General features: G+C 33.2%; 2 protein-coding genes across 2 annotated transcripts in view; both read right to left on the minus strand.

Moving 5' to 3' along the window:
* The window catches only part of LOC111417357 (serine-rich adhesin for platelets), a 177,854-nt gene that overhangs the window by 92,744 nt on the left and 66,610 nt on the right, over window positions 1–18,500 (minus strand). The window lies entirely within an intron of this gene.
* Window positions 1,649–9,023, minus strand: LOC139431422 (uncharacterized). The gene is made up of 2 exons (XM_071199197.1): window positions 8,299–9,023; window positions 1,649–3,472 (listed from the first exon to the last, which is right to left on the minus strand). The coding sequence occupies exon 2, from the start codon at window positions 3,470–3,472 to the stop codon at window positions 1,649–1,651; it is 1,824 nt and encodes a 607-aa protein (XP_071055298.1). The 5' UTR covers window positions 8,299–9,023.

Consider the following 18,500-nt stretch of genomic DNA (forward strand, 5'->3'; position numbering starts at 1 on the left):
AAACGATGAATAATCGCCTCAGTGGCGGTACGTAGCGTGGTATGGCAAGTCCCGATTTGGCTATCTTACCTAGCATAGCAAGTCACGACTCGTAAAATTAATGACAGAGTTTGTGAACGCACGCTGGAGTTTGTCTCCTTCCCTCTAATACAATAATACAACGCAACATAGAAGAATTTGTAAAATGTAAAATTCATTAAGAAAATTCCATTCAATGTTAATAATGACTTAAATTGTTTAAGTATACAATAGAAAAATTTCAAAGAAGAACAATAACGAATACAATTGAATTATTGACGCGATTGCTTTGAATTTTCTACTCAAAGCAATCTCTCAACGTGAAAGTGGTCGCCGTCACAGTTCGCGATCAATTTGATTGTGCTGGGAAGAAGCAGTCGATGACTGTTCTCGCCCGTTCTTCTTGGATTGACGGGTGAGCGTTCATCAGAAAAAGAAAAAGGTATTAAAGAAGTCATTACAAAATAGTGAACGTCCGGGATCGTACTTTGGCGCCGTTTGAAAGATTTCACATTGGACCGTCACTTTTTGCGGCAAGACGATGAATTGAATTGCCACAGTTCGAGGAATAAAAACCCGATACTAATGGGCAAATCTGATCCATAACGGATTTGGTTGAAAAAAAATGGTCCGGAGCTTAATTTACGTCCGTCGCGAGATGTAAAATTATTGAAAGAGAGGTGATTAAGAATAAATTTGCTTCTCCTTTTAGAATAAAAAAGGATCTCACGATATTAAAAAGGTTTCATGTTTAAAAGAAATTACATATCAATGTTACCCCATTATGTAAATTGATGATCAAAGAATTCGATTACTTTATCACAAAATTAGGTAAACGAATGTGGGTGTTGTCTAATGGAAGAAGCAATTTATCGACTGGCCCGTAAAAAAGTGGGTTCCCTATTGTCAATAAATACCTCGTGTCAAACAAAAGACAAGGAGTGGCCGACTTAATTTGGACGTCCCAGTTTGCTAAACGTCTTCCTTACAAACTGAAACTCCACAAGATCATCACGATAACAAAACTATACACATAAAACTACATACATATTACAATAAAATAATAAACTACTCACTACGTTTTCTAAAATGTATACAAAGACTTATAACAATGTTGTTTAACGAAGTGGCGAAAATAGCTTGTTCATTGACGTGGGAAGGTCGGTATTTTGATCAATAAAATGAAAATATTTCGAGCCGGGTAAATAGAGGAGAAAATCAAAAGCGACCTGTTGGGGATGGTTTACCCAACGTAGATTTTGGGATGCTGACGAGGTTTTTTTTGAAAGTATGGACAGAACTAACGCTCCACAGTTTATTGACGTGCTTACTTCTTATTACATTAACAACTTGCTTACAACTAACTTAAAATTACCTAAATTCGTAATTGCGAAATAGAGACAAGGAATAAAAGAAAGAAAGGAAAGATAGGATTGTCGACCAATATTGCTAAGTAAGGAAAAGAATCATGTTACACAATTTTGGTTAATTAATAGAAAAGAAAATGACTGAGTTTAAAATAAAGAGAAAAGAATAACATTAAGAGAAAAGAATAACATTAAGAGAAAAGAATAACATTAAGAGAGGAGAATAACATAATTATAATTATACACTCGCAACACGTCCCCCCTTAATTAGGAAATTTGTAGGAAGGGTTGCTGCAAATTTCTATTGTATCTACGGATTCGGCAGAATTTTGAGTAGGCTGTTCTACGTCTACAGGTTTTTCTTTTTTTAATTTTCGCAATACTATTATTACAATGGTAACAATTATAAAAATTATCAATAATACATAAATGGATACATAATGATGTACATCGTGAACATTTGGAACTAATTCTTTTTGCTTATCTTTTAAATGACTTAAACTAACACTAAATTTACTTAAACTTATTAAGTTATTTGACATTAACGAATAATTGTACTTGGGAACATTAGCAAAATTTATCTTTGACTTCCAAAACGCTTCAGTCATATTAATTTTTGGAATAAAAGGAGTAATAAAATTTGTAATTTGCTTAATTTCGTTAAATGATTGTAAAATTACATTGTCAGCATAAGCTACACATTTTGGTTGTAGATTTAAAATTCCTGTGTTATTTAATTCAATCGACGATTTACTAAATTTACAATTTATTTGTAGGGATGTCGCCTTAGGGGCTGCAAAAATCCAAGAATTTGGAGCTTCATTTTTTACGAATAAAGGGTGTAATAAATGTATTAATCGTTTGTCGCATGATTCTGATATTTTACTTTTACTATAAATTGATATTTCGCAGTTCTCACTGGCAGCTACGAAATGTAAAGGTTCTTTTTGTTCACAAAGTAATTTTTCATTTAAAGTAATACATGACTTAACATAATCTATATCAGTTTGAAAAAATTGTTGCTTATTATTATCTATTACTAAATACGATTTCGATGGCACAATAAAACTAAATAAATCTTTATCTAAACGCACTGGGAGACTTGTCACTTTTACTAAATCATAAACGTCGCGGTTGGTTAATGGTACACGCACTATGAAATATATTATTTCTCCATTTCGATATACTGACAGTTTCAAAAGTTTGTACAATTCATGAGAATTTGCTAAAATGAGAGTGACTGGAAAGGTCGAATCTGTGGGAATTAAATTTTGAATTTTCTGCAGTTCCGAAACTAATTTTGCTGGGCTTAATAACAAAGGGTGGATAATTCCTTGATGGGCATTTATAAGGATTTCTAATAAATTACCTTGATATTGACTAAAATGATTTGCAAGTAAATCGAAAAGTAGTACACTTTCGTCAATAGTTTGATAAAGCTTTATTTTTGCGGTGGCATTATTAACAGAATTTGATATTTTTTCGATATAATCTGTAATATGTTCTAGTTTAGTTTGTAATTTCCGGTAAATAGGATTATTCTTAGTAGTGTTCAAGGCATTCATGGCACTTTCGAAAGTCGACACTTGATATTTTGATAACTCAATGAGTTTATTTTGATTTTCCTCTAAATAATTAATCTTTTTATTGAACATAGCACCGTCTTCAGCATCCAATGTACCGAAAAGCAATTTGGCTGCTCCGCCAATAATATTAACTGCACCCCGTTTGTTTCTTACATTATTATTAGTAGTGGCTAAAAGGTCAGCTACAAGAAGATCATTCTGTTTTAATCTTTCAAGAGTCGCATTCATTACAGAAGTGAATGTGTAACAAAATTGATCAGGAAGTACCTCTCTATTACTATTACAAATTTCATTGGTTTTTAAGGAACTAACAGTGACTAGTTGATACAGTTCTTTATAACTTCTAAGATCTATTGAGTTATACAGTTTCCAAACAGTGTTGTAAAGAGATAAGGCGTGTATTTGTTCAAAATAGAGGCCAGGATTTGATTCTATTCGATTTATCTCAAATCCCTGCTCCGGCGTGGCGACCACTATAGAGATTAGGATTAGTATCAGCATCTGAAATGATTATCTTTGATTAATAGTTTGAAACAATTTTAATCTGTTATTATGCACTTTAACTTTTTTGTTACCAATTTGTATAGTTGAATTTTCTGGAGAGTTAATTTCGATGACATTATAAGGACCGTTATATAATTTGTCAAGTTTATTTTTCCGTTTTTCGTTACGTAACAAAACTTTGTCACCTAATTTTACCGTCAATGGGTTTACTGATTTATCGTAAAGTGTTTTAGATATTTCTTTATTTTTTATCATATTTTCTCTCGCTAATTCATGACAGTGCTGCAATCTAGCTTTTAATTCATTTTGGTACAAATCGTAATTGTAACATATTTCGGGTATTTTCTTTAAGGAAGAGGGAATTTCTGCTTCATGACCAAATAATAAATGAAACGGTGTAAAATTCGTAGCAGAATGTACGGAAGTATTGTATGTAAATAATGCATAAGGAAGCCATGTATCCCAGTTGTTTTTATCCTTGTCAACAAAATTTCTTAAATATTCTGTTAAATTTCGGTGCGAACGTTCGAGACTGCCGTTTGACTGTGGGTGGTATGCTGTTGTTTGGATTTTAGTAATCTTTAAAATTTTACATGTCTCCTTAAATATTGAACTTAAAAAATTTGCACCCTGATCTGTTAATACGCAGTTTGGCGTTCCAAATTTACAAATTATTGATGTAACAAATGCTTCCGCAATAGTGTAACTTTCCTGATTTGGAAGGGGAATTGCTTCACAAAATTTCGTTAAATCATCTTCGAATGTCAAAATATATTTGTTTCGCGCTTCCGTTTCCGGGTAAGGACCCATGATGTCTAAGAAAACCTTTTCAAAAGGTTTAGTAGATGTTGTTGTTATCGCTAAAGGCATTCTCGTATGTTTACCTGATTTATTTTGCTGACATTTACCGCATGATTTAATAAAGTCCTTTATATCTTTTAACATTTTGGGCCATTTGTAATGTTTTCTAATGCGTTTATAAGTCTTTGCGATACCTTGATGTCCTCCTAAAGGGTTAGTATGGTATTCTTTAAAAATTATTAGTTTCTCTTCCTCTGTCCCGATGTCACTGACATTATTGTGATAAATTGTTAAAGTTACGCTAGTTATCGTTTGAAAGATATACCGTAACATTGATCGTATGATATCGATTTTAAAATTATTATAAGGTGGATACTTAGTGAAGTTTACCAAGGCTAAATTAATTAAATTATTTCTTTGAACGTAATCCGCAAGAATTTTGACTGAATCAAACATTTCTTCGTTAGTAAGTTTTTCTTTTGTCGTTATTAATAGGAATTCAATATCCTTCATGTTGACTCGAGTTACGGATTGTTGTACTACAGTTGTAGAATTAAACTTATCAATCGTTTCTGCATCGAGTTGCATTTTCTCGAACATGATACCGTTTACACGAGGATTAGTTGTTATGAAATGTACCCGTACACAAGACGCAGAAGCGGATTCAATATTTTCATGACTGTCTTTTATTTTCTCGTTTAAAATTAATCTGTTATTTGATTTAGAAATAAAATCTTCGTAGTTGGGTTTTGATTGACTCCGTGTAATGGCATTAATAAGAGTTGGAATACGGCTAAGGGCATCGGCGTTTGTGTTTTGTTTCCCCGGTTTATGTATAATTTCATACTCGTATTCCTCAAGTTTCAACCTGAATTTTAAAAGTCTGCTCCCTGGATCTTTTACGGAAAATAACCACGTTAAAGGTTTATGATCGGTAATGACACAAAACTTTTTTCCAATAAGGTACGGCCTGAAATGCTTTACAGCCCAACAGATTGCCAACAATTCACGTTCCGTTGTACTGTAATTTCTCTCTGCTCTAGCCAGTGTACGAGAAGCATATGCTATAGGTAAGTCTTTCCCAATTTTTCCCTGGGAAAGAATTGCGCCCACAGCAAAATTACTGGCATCAGTAGTAAGGAGAAATTCACGCGAAAAATCCGGGTATTGTAGAAGAGGAGCTGTACTTAATTTTTCTTTAAGTGTTACAAAAGCTTCTAAACAAGAGGGTGACCAATTGAATTCAACATTTTTCTTGAGCAATTCTGTTAATGGCAAAGAAATTTTAGCGAAATTTTGTATGTAACGCCTATAATAACCTGCTAATCCCAAAAACGATTTTATTTCTTTGGAGTTTTGTGGTACAGGATAATTCTTAACGCAATCAATTTTAGTCGGATCCGGGTACGTACCATTTTCGGTTATTATATGGCCTAAATAAATTAACTCTGGCCGCAGGAATTCACACTTTTCCGGTTTTAAACGTAAATTACTTTTTTTTAATCGTTCGAATACTTCAGTTAATTTTTGGTTGTGTTCTTGAAGTGTTTTCCCATAGATAATTATATCATCTAAGAATACAAAACATTTGATTCCTTGTAACCCTACTAATACAGAATTCATCAATTTTTGAAAAGTAGCTGGTGCTCCCTTGAGTCCAAATGGCATACGATTAAATTCATAATGGCCATATGCCGTGGAAAAAGCGGTTTTATGCTTATCCGAAGGTGACATGCGCACTTGGTGATATCCGGAAGCCAAATCCAATGAACTGAAAAATTTTGAATTTCCGAGTTGATCCAAAATCTCGGTGATGTTTGGTAACGGATGAACTGAGGATATTGTTTTTTCATTCAGCTTTCGAAAATCAACCACTACTCGCCACTGTTTATTACCATGAAGATCATTCTTCTTGGGAACTACCAAAAGAGGAGAATTATATGGTGACTGGGATTCAGTGATTATGTTATTTTGTAACATGGAATCAATTTGCGTTTTTATTTGTTCTTGTTGATGATGAGGCAATCGATAGGGTCTAATATTTACTGGAATTTCATCTTGAGTCGGTATAGAATGATTAACTAAACTCGTATATGGAAGAGAATCACCTTCTAAAAGAAAAATACTATGAAATTGTTTACAGATTTTTAGAATGCTTTCACATTCTTCAGGAGTCATATGATCTGTTCGAATAGAATTTTTTAAGATTTGTAGCCTTTTGCAGGTAGTATCAGAGGAATTAAAACTTAGTATGTCAAAATGAGTAAGATCGATAAATTCAATATTAGGATTTCCAATTTGAACTTCGTGTTCATTACTGTTTACAATTGGAACATAACAATAACCGTTTTCTGGTTTGATTATGCAGTTTCCGATGAAACATCCATTTTTAATTTCATTTGAAAGACATAGAGATTCAGATGTTGCACTTGTTTTGACGTGAACTATCGACTCAGTTCTTGCCGGTAACTTTACCACATTATTCGATGCCACTTCTACCATAGGTAGGGAGATAGTTTGAACGGAAATCTTAAAATCTACCTGTCTTCGTTCGTAGTCGATTTTTGCTTTATATTTCATAAAAAAATCTTTTCCCAATATTCCGCAAGACGTAATAGGGAAATCGTCAGGGACTAAATGAATTGTATGAGGGACGATTTCGTTTCCAATGAAGAATTTTGCATGGCATATGCCGTAGGAGAATATAGGGTTATCACCTATGCCTCTTAATTCCGATTTGTATTTTAGATGGCATACAGTGTCTTCCTTTACACAGCACCTTTTTATGATTGTAACTTGACTACCACTGTCAATTAAGAATTTTAAAGGTTTAGGAGTGATATCTGCACAGAGTTCTATTTCATCTAAGGTTGTTTTCGTTACAATATTAATTTTATAAGAAGGAATAGAAGAATTCTGAATTAATGACGTCGGATAGGCTTCTAATAATGTGGACGGCTCGGATTGCCTAAAGCTCCGGCCGTCGCCATCAAGTTTCCCGAATTCGAATTAGAATCTGTTTCAACCGTGTTTACGCGTGGTTGTTGACGTTTGAATTCGTCAGCGCGTTTCTTTTTATAACATTCGCGAATGTGATGACCGGGTTTTTTGCAATATGCACAAGTGATCGTGTTTACCGTAGTTTCTTGTTTTATTTCGCGCTTGTAAGGAATGCTAGGAATTTGTGCATGCGCACCTTGAGTTTGATTACGTTTAATAAAACAATCCTTTTCTAGGTGACCTAGTTTTGAACAAAAATGACATTTGGATCTTCCCGTGGATTTATTCTCAGTTTTTTTTTGACCCAATACATTATTGAGACGTTCCTCCTCAACTGCGGCCGAAATTGCTTCAGTGAGGGTAGTGAATCGCGAAGCTTTAATAAGAACTTTGTATTGGTAATTAAGACCTTGTGTGAATGCTTGATAAGCGGATTTTTGATTTAAATTTTGAATAAGAGTTGCGGAGTCTGGCCCTTGGCTCGCTATACATGCGTCATTTAAGTCGTTAAGTAATTGTTCAATTTTGTTCGCAAAATCTCTAACGCTTTCGTTATTGCCTTGTCGACAATTCAATAATTCCAATTGAAGTTGTGCAATTGACCTGGACTCTAAAAATTGTTCTTGTAGCAGTACCTTTAAATCGGCCCATTTAGTAACAGATTTGTATTTAATCAAGTGATAAGCTGGACCCGAAAGTTTTGTAATTATGATTTTTGCAAGTAACGCCTTGTCGGCATCGGATGTTAAAGATGTACTCATAATATCACAACATGACACAAATTTATGAAATTCCGATCGATTACCACTGAATTCGGGTATTATTTTAAGAGCCATATTAATGTCGAGTTTCGATTCGGTCATATTGTCATCTAAATTATTTGAATTCGGAGGAGAATAAACCCTTGAAACAATATGTGAGTTTTGATTTAAATTTTGAGATACTGGTGGAAAATTCAACTTTTTTGTTTGGCTTCGCAAATTCATCAAAATATTCTCATGAAAGTACAACAATTGACTTACTGTTGGTGTTGCGCGCGTCTCTCGGTATTGACGTTCACAGTAGGCGGCGCTGATGATGGCTGGAATTGATGAAGTTATGCTAGGTGGCGCTGATGATGGCGTCGTTGATGAGTTGGCAGCAACTTCCGGTAATAATGCGTCCTGGGCGTTGATGATGACGTGGATGATTTTTACGAGTCCCCTCGTAGTTCTGGTCCTCTTTTTGGTGTACTCGGATACCCTTCGCTTTTCCTTGCTTTAGGTTGTCCCACCAAATTTTCCACACTCCAATAAGATTTTGATTAGTATACCTCGTATCACCTCTTATATTTTGCACACCCCACACCTGACACCAAAATATGTTGGGGATGGTTTACCCAACGTAGATTTTGGGATGCTGACGAGGTTTTTTTTGAAAGTATGGACAGAACTAACGCTCCACAGTTTATTGACGTGCTTACTTCTTATTACATTAACAACTTGCTTACAACTAACTTAAAATTACCTAAATTCGTAATTGCGAAATAGAGACAAGGAATAAAAGAAAGAAAGGAAAGATAGGATTGTCGACCAATATTGCTAAGTAAGGAAAAGAATCATGTTACACAATTTTGGTTAATTAATAGAAAAGAAAATGACTGAGTTTAAAATAAAGAGAAAAGAATAACATTAAGAGAAAAGAATAACATTAAGAGAAAAGAATAACATTAAGAGAGGAGAATAACATAATTATAATTATACACTCGCAACAGACCCACGCGAAATAGTTTAAGTATAGTTTTTATAGAAGAATTACGGAGGAGTACTTTTTGTTGCATGTACACACGTCGCGATTTTCGACATCAACCGTGAACGGAGCCAAGGTTAGAAACATGTGCACAACACACGTCGCTCAATGAATTTCGAAAACGTAATCTCTATAAATATTTTGATTACGTCAAACGGACGAGTTTTCGCTCGGCTGGGATTTTGTGCACAAACGTTTTGTTGTATTTGATTGACTTCCTCAATTTTCTATACATCTTATGTAATGTGATAAGTGCAATTTTATTGTTGTTTTTATATCGAAATTATACATTTTTGAAATAAAATATAAATGTTTTTAATTTAATTTTTAAGGTTTTAAATGTGCCCAACAGCTTTAATCAATTGTATTAAAGCGCCGCGATTTATATAAAGCGATTTTAAACAAATTTAAGCTTTTTATCGGATTTCAGTACATAGCCAAAATTTTAAATAATGAATTGATTTTTCGATAAAATACTGACAGATTTAATCGATTACATTCAATGGTATAGAGTTCCAAAGTGAGATTAGAATTGTTACATAGCATTCAAATTAAAAGAAACTAGGCAAGCTATACTTTGTCAACTATTTTACGGGTTTAACATGAATTAGTATGCAAAGAAGGAGTTAAGAATAAAGGAATAAGATTACCCATTTTTCACCTAAACTGTTCCTTATACAAAAATCTCCTAAATTTTAATATAAAGCATCAGGTGTTTATTGACTTAAACGCAATTGCAAAAGTTTGCCAACATCAGGCGATTCTAAAACTAAAGAACTGACGGAAGGCGGACGTGACGAGGGATTGTTAGCAGGTCCCTACGACGAATATTTATATTATGAATATCAAGACGATATCCAATTTTGTTGTGTAAGTATACCGGCATTTTATCAACGAATATTTAAAAAAACGTTTCACCCGCAAATTGACTAAATCTAAAATACTTTACCACCCACATTCTTTTAGCTTATTACAAGAAGAATCCCTGGAATTTATGATTATCATAAATCAAAAATACTAAATCTTTTCTTTTTAATATTTTGCTGATACAATTGTCGTAGATAATAATTAAATTATGAAGTGGGGAAGTTGATACTTGCTAGAGTCATTAAACACATTGATGACAATATAAAGATTTCCAAATACATTTGCATATAGCATTATTAAATTATAATTATGCTAGTTTAGAAAGGAGTCAGCTGAATGAGTGTAATGAAGTGAATGTTTTATTTACTAAAAATACGTGCATAATTAATAAATAAAGTGGACGATTGATGAACATCGGAGTAATGGCCAATGTATAACCTATTATTAGGTTTAACTCGCTGAATTTTAGCAAAAAAAAAATGTTATTAGTGAAATACTTGCTTCATCTTCTTTCTAATATATATACGTCCTTTCATCAGGAAGGTGAGACATTCTTCATTTTGTTCTACTAAGTTAGGTTTATCCCAGAATATTTGTCTCTACCTTACCCATTTTCCTATGTCGTGTATTCTGCGTAGTTGTCTAATATCTTCGTTCTGTGTTCTGTCATGTAGAGTTTTGCTGTAGTGTTTTCATCCTGACTGTTTTCATTATTTGCAGATTCCTGCTTCTATCTCGTTTTGCTTTCGGTATGAAGGTAATTGATAGCGCTGAAGAACTATATTGAGACTATATAATTACTCATTTAAAGTTGGAGGAAGGCAGTACAATTAACAACATGTTGTCAGTCGACACAACAGTGACATATAAGATATCATAGGCCAAAAATGAACGGTTTGACGAAAAGTGCCGAGAGGTCACAGAATGACGCAGAAGGAGAGAAGCTGAGAAAGCATATAGAAGCCTAAGAAGACAGAAAAAACAGATACATAGAGAGTTGGAAATACTCCGAAGTCAAGCCGAAAATAGGAAATTTTATAAAAAGGTTAACGCCATGAAAAATGAGTTTAAACCCAATGGAAACATATGAGCCAAGCATGGTGAAGGAACTCTAGAAGAAGTGATATTCAACACCATCTCAATGTATGGCAAGAGCAACGGATGCTGGAAACTAGCACATTGGAATACTATACCCATTCCAATATATAAGAAGAATGTGGGATTGTGGTAACTATAAAGGGATATCGATCTTGAATACGGCGTATAATAGTATATTAAAAAACAAGTTTCGTAAGACATGCTTGAAATGCACGAATTCAAGTTGAAAAACGAGTGGCGAAGCCACGAGTTTTTTAATGAATGAGTGCTTTAAGTCTTATGAAACGTGTTTTTTATGCTATTTTTTGTAATTCGCGTTTTTATCCTTTTTTTTTCTCAAAAATAAAATAAATTTTGACAATGTAGGGAAATAGGTACGTAGCAGTTGGTAACACCGTAACACTTGAAAATAGAAATTTGAATTGACAATTAGAAACTGTCAAAACACAAAATTTATTCACCTCACAAAAATGTTTCATGTACACCTCCCAAAATAAGAGAAATTGTTTCATTGTTCAATGTCCTCATCATTGTGGACCTTGTATTCGATGCTAAGAACGTGTTTAAACATCCATAGACAAAAATTGTCACATTGACAACTAGAAAAATTAATGAAGCAATGTCACCAACTTGAACTGGCTCCATAAAATGTTACTAAAATCTCATTACAGCATCGGATGCTGTAAGGAGTCTCATTACAGCACCCGTTTGAGTACTGTTAGAGCTTTCATTACCGTCGCGAATTACAAAAAATATTATTACACACCCTTTTAAAAAAAAATGATAATTTATGCCCAGAATTGGGGTTTATCAATGTGGATTTAGAAGGGGATGCTCCAGAGTTGACCAAATCTTCATACTGCAAATACTTAAGAAAACCACGGAGTATAATATTGATACATTACATTTCTTCGTTGACTTCAGGGCGGTATCTTATGTGCGAATAAATGCTGTTTCTGCCTGTCCCAATACCTACGGAACCGTAACATTTCCAGAAGAACAACGATTTGAATTTATAAGACCCATATAATATCCATTTTATATATGGTTCCGAAACGAGGATCTATGAACCGGGTGGGCAGATTAAGGTTGGTGGACCATGTGATAACAAGTTACGTCGATGACCCAGCAAAAAGATATTTACGGCAGAACCTATAGGTACTAAAAGTATAGAAGAAGATCTAAATCACGGTGGAGACATAGTGCGACGGAAGACACCATGAAGATGGGTATACGAAACTAGACGACCGACGTAAGCAAAGGAGAGGAAGGAATTGAGATTGAAGCTTGAAAACGTCAAGACTCTGCAATGGGGGTGTATGACTAATGATGATGATGATGAAGGTATTATCTCTCACAGGCATATCGAAATTCCAGCAGCTTCTTGTGCCCTCTCACTTTGTTAAAAAGATTTCCGTGACTCGCTATTTCTGCTCCTAAATATTTGTAGCGATTCATCTGATCGACAGTCTTGGGGTCGATTTCCAGCATACATCTTATTGGTTCCTTGGATCTTACTAAATATTTGGTCTTCTTGGTGTTGATGAACATTTTTAATTCTTTAACTTTAGTGTTAAAAGAATGTAGTAACCCTTGGAGGTTGTCCTTAGAATCTGCAATAAGGATTACTGTCCTTGTTGTGTCGTTAATGCTGCAATCTTCTTCAGAAACTTCACTTCGAACTTGTTTCTGAATAAGGTTGCAACATTGCATCTAAGTCTTGATATACCATATTAGTATATCAAGACAAGATGGACCAAATTTAAAATTCTATTACCTCTTTATACCATACATTTTAATAATGGGAGGAAATTGTAGAACTTTGTTGTATGTGGAGTGATATGAAAATTGTTCATGGCAAACTTTGGCATAGCCAAGATATTTAAAACATGATCATAACATGGAGGGAAACTAATAAAAGTAGTCACAGGTCCGAATCCTTAAAATATATTCATGCAATGAAAACAGAGCTTACCATGAAGACAATAAACGTTCACCATACGAGGTAGTATTTGGAGTCCAATAAAAATGGGGCTAGTTAATTCAAAATTACCACTCAATATACGCAAGAGTTACTTAAGGTCCTTAAGGAAAGCGGTAATGATCAGTGATATACCAAAAAATATATCCCCAGTTTACAGTGTGAGCAGGCGTTAACAGCTCCTAATAAGCTCATTTCAGCTTTATTTAGAACAGTCATCTTCAAAGTCACTAGCTTCGAAGAAAAGAGCTCTGCTTTGCACCATCCTGTGAACTCCTGTGAAAATGTTATCAAATCATCAATTTATCAATTTGACATAAAATGAATTTTCTTCACACAAAGTTTGATTTTCTTTTAACATAGACACAATAAATAGTAACATAATTTTATTTATAAGATTTTATTGACATTGTTCTGTTAAATTTAATAATAAATTCTAAGAAATTAATAGTACATGAAATATCTAAAAAATTAGCATGATTGAAGTGTAAGTTTTAATGGAAGAAGTATCGAATTACCATAGGCATATCCATAGCTTAACACACCTTTAATTCCTATCTTCAGTCTCAATGACAGCTATAATTTCTTAAACCCGTAAGTTAACTCTGCTCAAGTTTCATCTTAATTGTAAATAATAACGATCGCGATAACATTTCCGGTGGTTTCCCTACGACCACGCACACCGTCGTCTTAAGCGACTGGTTAATTATAAAATCTTGAAATGCTGATAATAGGCGACAGATCCTACAGGCAAGACATATCTCTTAGAACCTTTAGTAGATTATCTTGATTATTCCGATGGGTGTTCCACTTTCTTGTCAATCTGCTCTTTACGATTCTTCGGACACAGGAAACTATAGGTGAATTAATAGTTCGTTACTAACGGTAATATTAAGTTATTAATATAATCGATAAGTTATAATGGAAGTTATATGTAGACAGAACAAAACGCAGTTTCAATAAAATTACTGAAAAATTATTTTGTATTTCAAAACCGCTCACTTGAAACTTTTAGCTACCAAATACCACTCACCAATCAACTATTTTGCTACTTATCACTCTCGGCTACTAATCCTGATCGTTGTTGCTACTCAATTAAAGTACTCGACGGTGTTATTGACTTGGCTGCAGTTTGTCGCGCTCTAATTACTCCGTGCCACCGAGAGCACAATTTCATTGCGGTAACGATATCAATCTTCACTTTGCGATTGTCTTTCCGCTTCGGATGTTATTTAGCTAATTATATCTCTCAGTATTATCATCAATAGGTTCTATACAATTTAGAGCTATAAACTTTATGGGGGCGGTTAAGGATCTATAAAGATATTTATTATTATTTTTATTTTTTACATTGCAAAACACAAATGTTGTTGTGTACATTGTACAAAAGTGAATATCGAACTAATTTACAATGTAAATTTCTAAACATTCTCAGAAACCAATACAATTCTGCTAGCAATAAATCACTGTTGGTGAATCTCCAAAGAAAGACTGAATGGGTAAACTGAAAAAGCAAATAAAATACTTGATCACATCACTCAGTCTGTGAGAGATCATATAAATAAAGTATAATAGTCGTAATGGAGGACAAAATAATAGAGCGATGCTTGTATCAAAATTTAAATAAATCGAAGTTGTACAAATATTATTATTTGAATTTGTGCCAAGAAATAGAACTGCAGTATGGAAAGATAAATATCGATTGTCTGTGAAGAATTATTGGCACTTATAAAGCTGGTCGTAATTATTTATACTGACAAATGATTTTATATGATAACTGACTAGATCCGGTGTATTATCTAAGAAAGTTGTAGATTAGTAAATTCGGAATTCATGATTGTAATAATAACAAAGCATATAGATTTATTATAGACTACGTAGCATCATCATCAAAATCAGCAAATGACTTTTCTGAAACACTTGGAAAAAAGCTATTGAGGATGGTGGATCACAAAATCGAAGATAAAGAGCAAGTGGATTTAAAAGCAGCTATTAATGTGAATGCACCTGAAGATCGAATTTTGAAACGACTTTCAATACACCGATTTTTGAAAGCGTGCATTAAAAGATAAAAACTTGAAAAACAGCTATTGGTGCATTAGATTACAACCCCAAAGGTTTTGGTAAGATCGCCATTAATTACTTAATAATTCCATAATGCTTTATGCATGAAGTGAAGATCCATCAAAGGCAAAAGAATCACTTCAAAGTTCTATTATGTGTTGATAATGCACTATTCACATCTGGAACAATGCAAAGTGGTGTTAGTAACATTATTGGAAGGAAATGAAAGTGGAACACGAATCTATTTCTTCAAGAAATAATTCTAGAAATACTTAGTATTTGCAATAAATTGGAAATTGGTTTCTTATAACCCCAACATCATAAAGGCAATTTATTGGTGCTGTGGAAGAGTATCCAGACCAATACAAAAGAAAACACGATGAATTCCAAGCTTATAGTTTGGTACACGTACTCTTAAACGTTCTCAAAAACACTCTCAAATGTTTTTACGAAAACTTTTTTGTCTTTAATCCCATTTTGAAATAACATCAATTCAAAACCGGTGCTTTTTAACATTGTTGAACACTAAACTATGCTGAAGTTGCGTAATAACCAGACCAATTACCACGCACAAAAAATTATAACAATACTTAATTTAAAAACAACACTTTATTGAAAAACTAAACTAAAGTATATCAATACAATTATTTTTAACTTGGCTTTGTGTCCACCACAACCGGAACGTCTTCCATTTCTAGAGTTTCTTTAGATACGTTAGCTTTCAAAATATCAAGAATAGAGTCACGAATTCACCTTCGATGTCGAGGTATATTTTCCTTTTTCGTTTCTAAGAAAAAGAATATTCCAATTTCCTCCATATAAAAATGCGAAAAATAGTAGAATATGACTCAACTAAATTCTTGTTTCAAGTATATTTGAAAACTATACATATGGATGTTTAGAAATATATTTCGATGGAATTTCTTAATTGTTAATAAGACATAATTTTGTAACAGACAGACGTATCATGAAGAGTAAAAAGAGTTATTTGGTATCTTTCACCTTTTTTAACACGTCTCTCAAGACGGCTAAACCGGAATGATTCTAGTTCTAGGTCTTGTGTTAGTTCTAGTAATAGTGCTAGTGTAAAACTAGAATTAACACTAGACCTAGGATTAGAAAGTATCGGGTTTAACCGTGCGTCTGAAGACTATGAATACTGTTTATTGTTGTTGTATGCGATAGATTGCAGTAATAAAAGGAAAATTAAAAAAGAAATGTTTGGATTTTTTATTTCTGATAAGCAAAACGCTTGCAATTGTGGTCACTGCAAACCACTATTTTTTGAAAACGAATGGCTACAAACTTTCGCAATTAGCAACTATTTCCGGCTGCAAAAATTGTAAAGTGTGTCGAAAATATGAATAAAAATGTAGTGAAAAAATTGAAAAAAAGGCGAAAGAAAAGAGCATCAAAACTATCTTATATAATCGATATAAATAAATTATAATTGCATAAGAAAATAAGAAAAGCCAATCCTCAGTCATTTCCTGTTACTATCATTGCTAATGAATGTGGCAATTTATATAATTAATTACAAATAATAATCAACACTAATTTATTAGTTTATTTGTGTTTAAATATTTGTATCAAACGGTGAATTCTGCAATTTTGCATGATGGTGTCTTTGAAGGATTATAACATTTCTAATTCTTAGTTAATATTAATTCTAGATAGATAACTTTAAAATGAATAAAACATTTTCAATTAATTTAAAAGAAATCTGGCCTTGATTACTTACACACTTGATACCTTTTTATTATTATAAAACCCCTCATTATAGAGAAAGCACTCACAAAAAAATTATTAACATAAACCTCCACGATTATTTATATCTTAATCTACATTTATTAAAATTGATTAGTGTATCCATTAACAATACCCGTAATCAAAGAATTAATTAAACTTTAACAAAAAAAAACTGTCGACACATTTACGAATGATTTTGACTAATTGTAATCGTGTTTTTCTAAAACCTCGTCCAACTGTCTAGGAACTTTGCATGAACGCTCATTCTAATTTAAAAGTCAGATTAGCGGGGAAGGAGCGTGCTAGAAAATCGTGATTCTTATCTGGCATGAGGCCGTTTCACGTCAATCTATAATTTGTCAGCGGTTCATTTAAATTTAACCGCCACACACAGAAAACGTATGTTTTATGAGTGGGCGTAACGGTAAAACATCAAAAGCTATAAATATTAAAGCAACTTACACCCACGTCCAATTAAAACTACCGTATTTATCTTTAAAACGGATCGCATTCTGTTCAATTAAACCGTGCAAAAATCTCATTTAATAATAACTTGTTAAATATAAGCTGTATAATAATTTTGGGAAAAACACACAACTTTATTAAGACTAATAACTTGAAAGTTAAATTGAATTGCTGAAATTTAACCACAATTGTTCAATTTAGTAAATTACATCGGAGCAGAACGTTCAATAGTCAACACTAAGTAATTTCGGGTTAAAGTCGTTTAGTTTCAATAAACATCGTAATTGAAAATCATTTTCTTAGAACTAAATTGCATACTAGTTAAAACGGTTTCAAGGAACCGATATAAACGTTTTATTTCTTCTAATATTTTTATAATAAATTGATTGCAAAATTTCATATACAAAATTAGGAAATTATAAATAACTTCCTATTAAAATTTGCACGCGTGTTCAATTAAATATACATTTCGTTAATTGCCCGACAGTTTGCGTGCAGGATTTCTAGCAAGTTTTATGTAAATAAATGCTAATAGTAGCAGGTGTTCACATTGGTAAGATGTGAGAATCATTCACATAAATTGGACATTTAAGTACAAGCAACAAACCTGTGTTGGTACATTTAGACTTTTAGACAAAAAAATTTGTTTAACATTTTTTTAATAACATTTTAAATTGTCTTGTTCAGATGAATGGAAGTTATCTAGAGATTAACCGTTGTGAAAACGTGTTTGTGCCGGAAAGCACGCACATCGCCTCGTGATCGTCGAGCGTGTTGAATATTGCGGAAGTTGCTGATGTGAGATGTGCTATGAAGAAAGGGGTTCTTCTCCGTCGCGTGCTGTGCTCTCCGAAGATAATTTACCGATTACCTAATCGGAGCGACCGTATCCTTTGGTTCGCGGTTCACGCCCGAACGGCTTTTAAACTCTCCACTCTCTCATCATGGATATCGGTTGCCGGAGTCGATAATGAAGTCCTTCGGTTCGTGAGAGACAGGAAGAGTTTAAATGGGTCTCATTCTTGAAAGTTCAACTCAAAGGAATTATAGAGACTCACCTTTAAAGCAATTTCTAAAGTATAATTATTTGTATGGAAGTTATCAATTATCAAATTTTATAACTTTTACGAAAAAAATGCAAGAAGATACATTTCCAAGATGATCAAAAACTTGTTACGTTTGATAAAAAGATACGAATACTTTAATTTGTAA

The sequence above is a fragment of the Onthophagus taurus genome, chromosome 1 (genome assembly GCF_036711975.1).
Source record: "Onthophagus taurus isolate NC chromosome 1, IU_Otau_3.0, whole genome shotgun sequence".
In the NCBI taxonomy this organism is placed as follows: Eukaryota; Metazoa; Arthropoda; class Insecta; order Coleoptera; family Scarabaeidae; genus Onthophagus; species Onthophagus taurus.

What these genes read in the sequence shown, in the direction of transcription:
- LOC139431422 (XM_071199197.1), bottom strand. Translation starts at nt 3,472, where the DNA reads ATGCTGATACTAATCCTAATCTCTATAGTGGTCGCCACGCCGGAGCAG.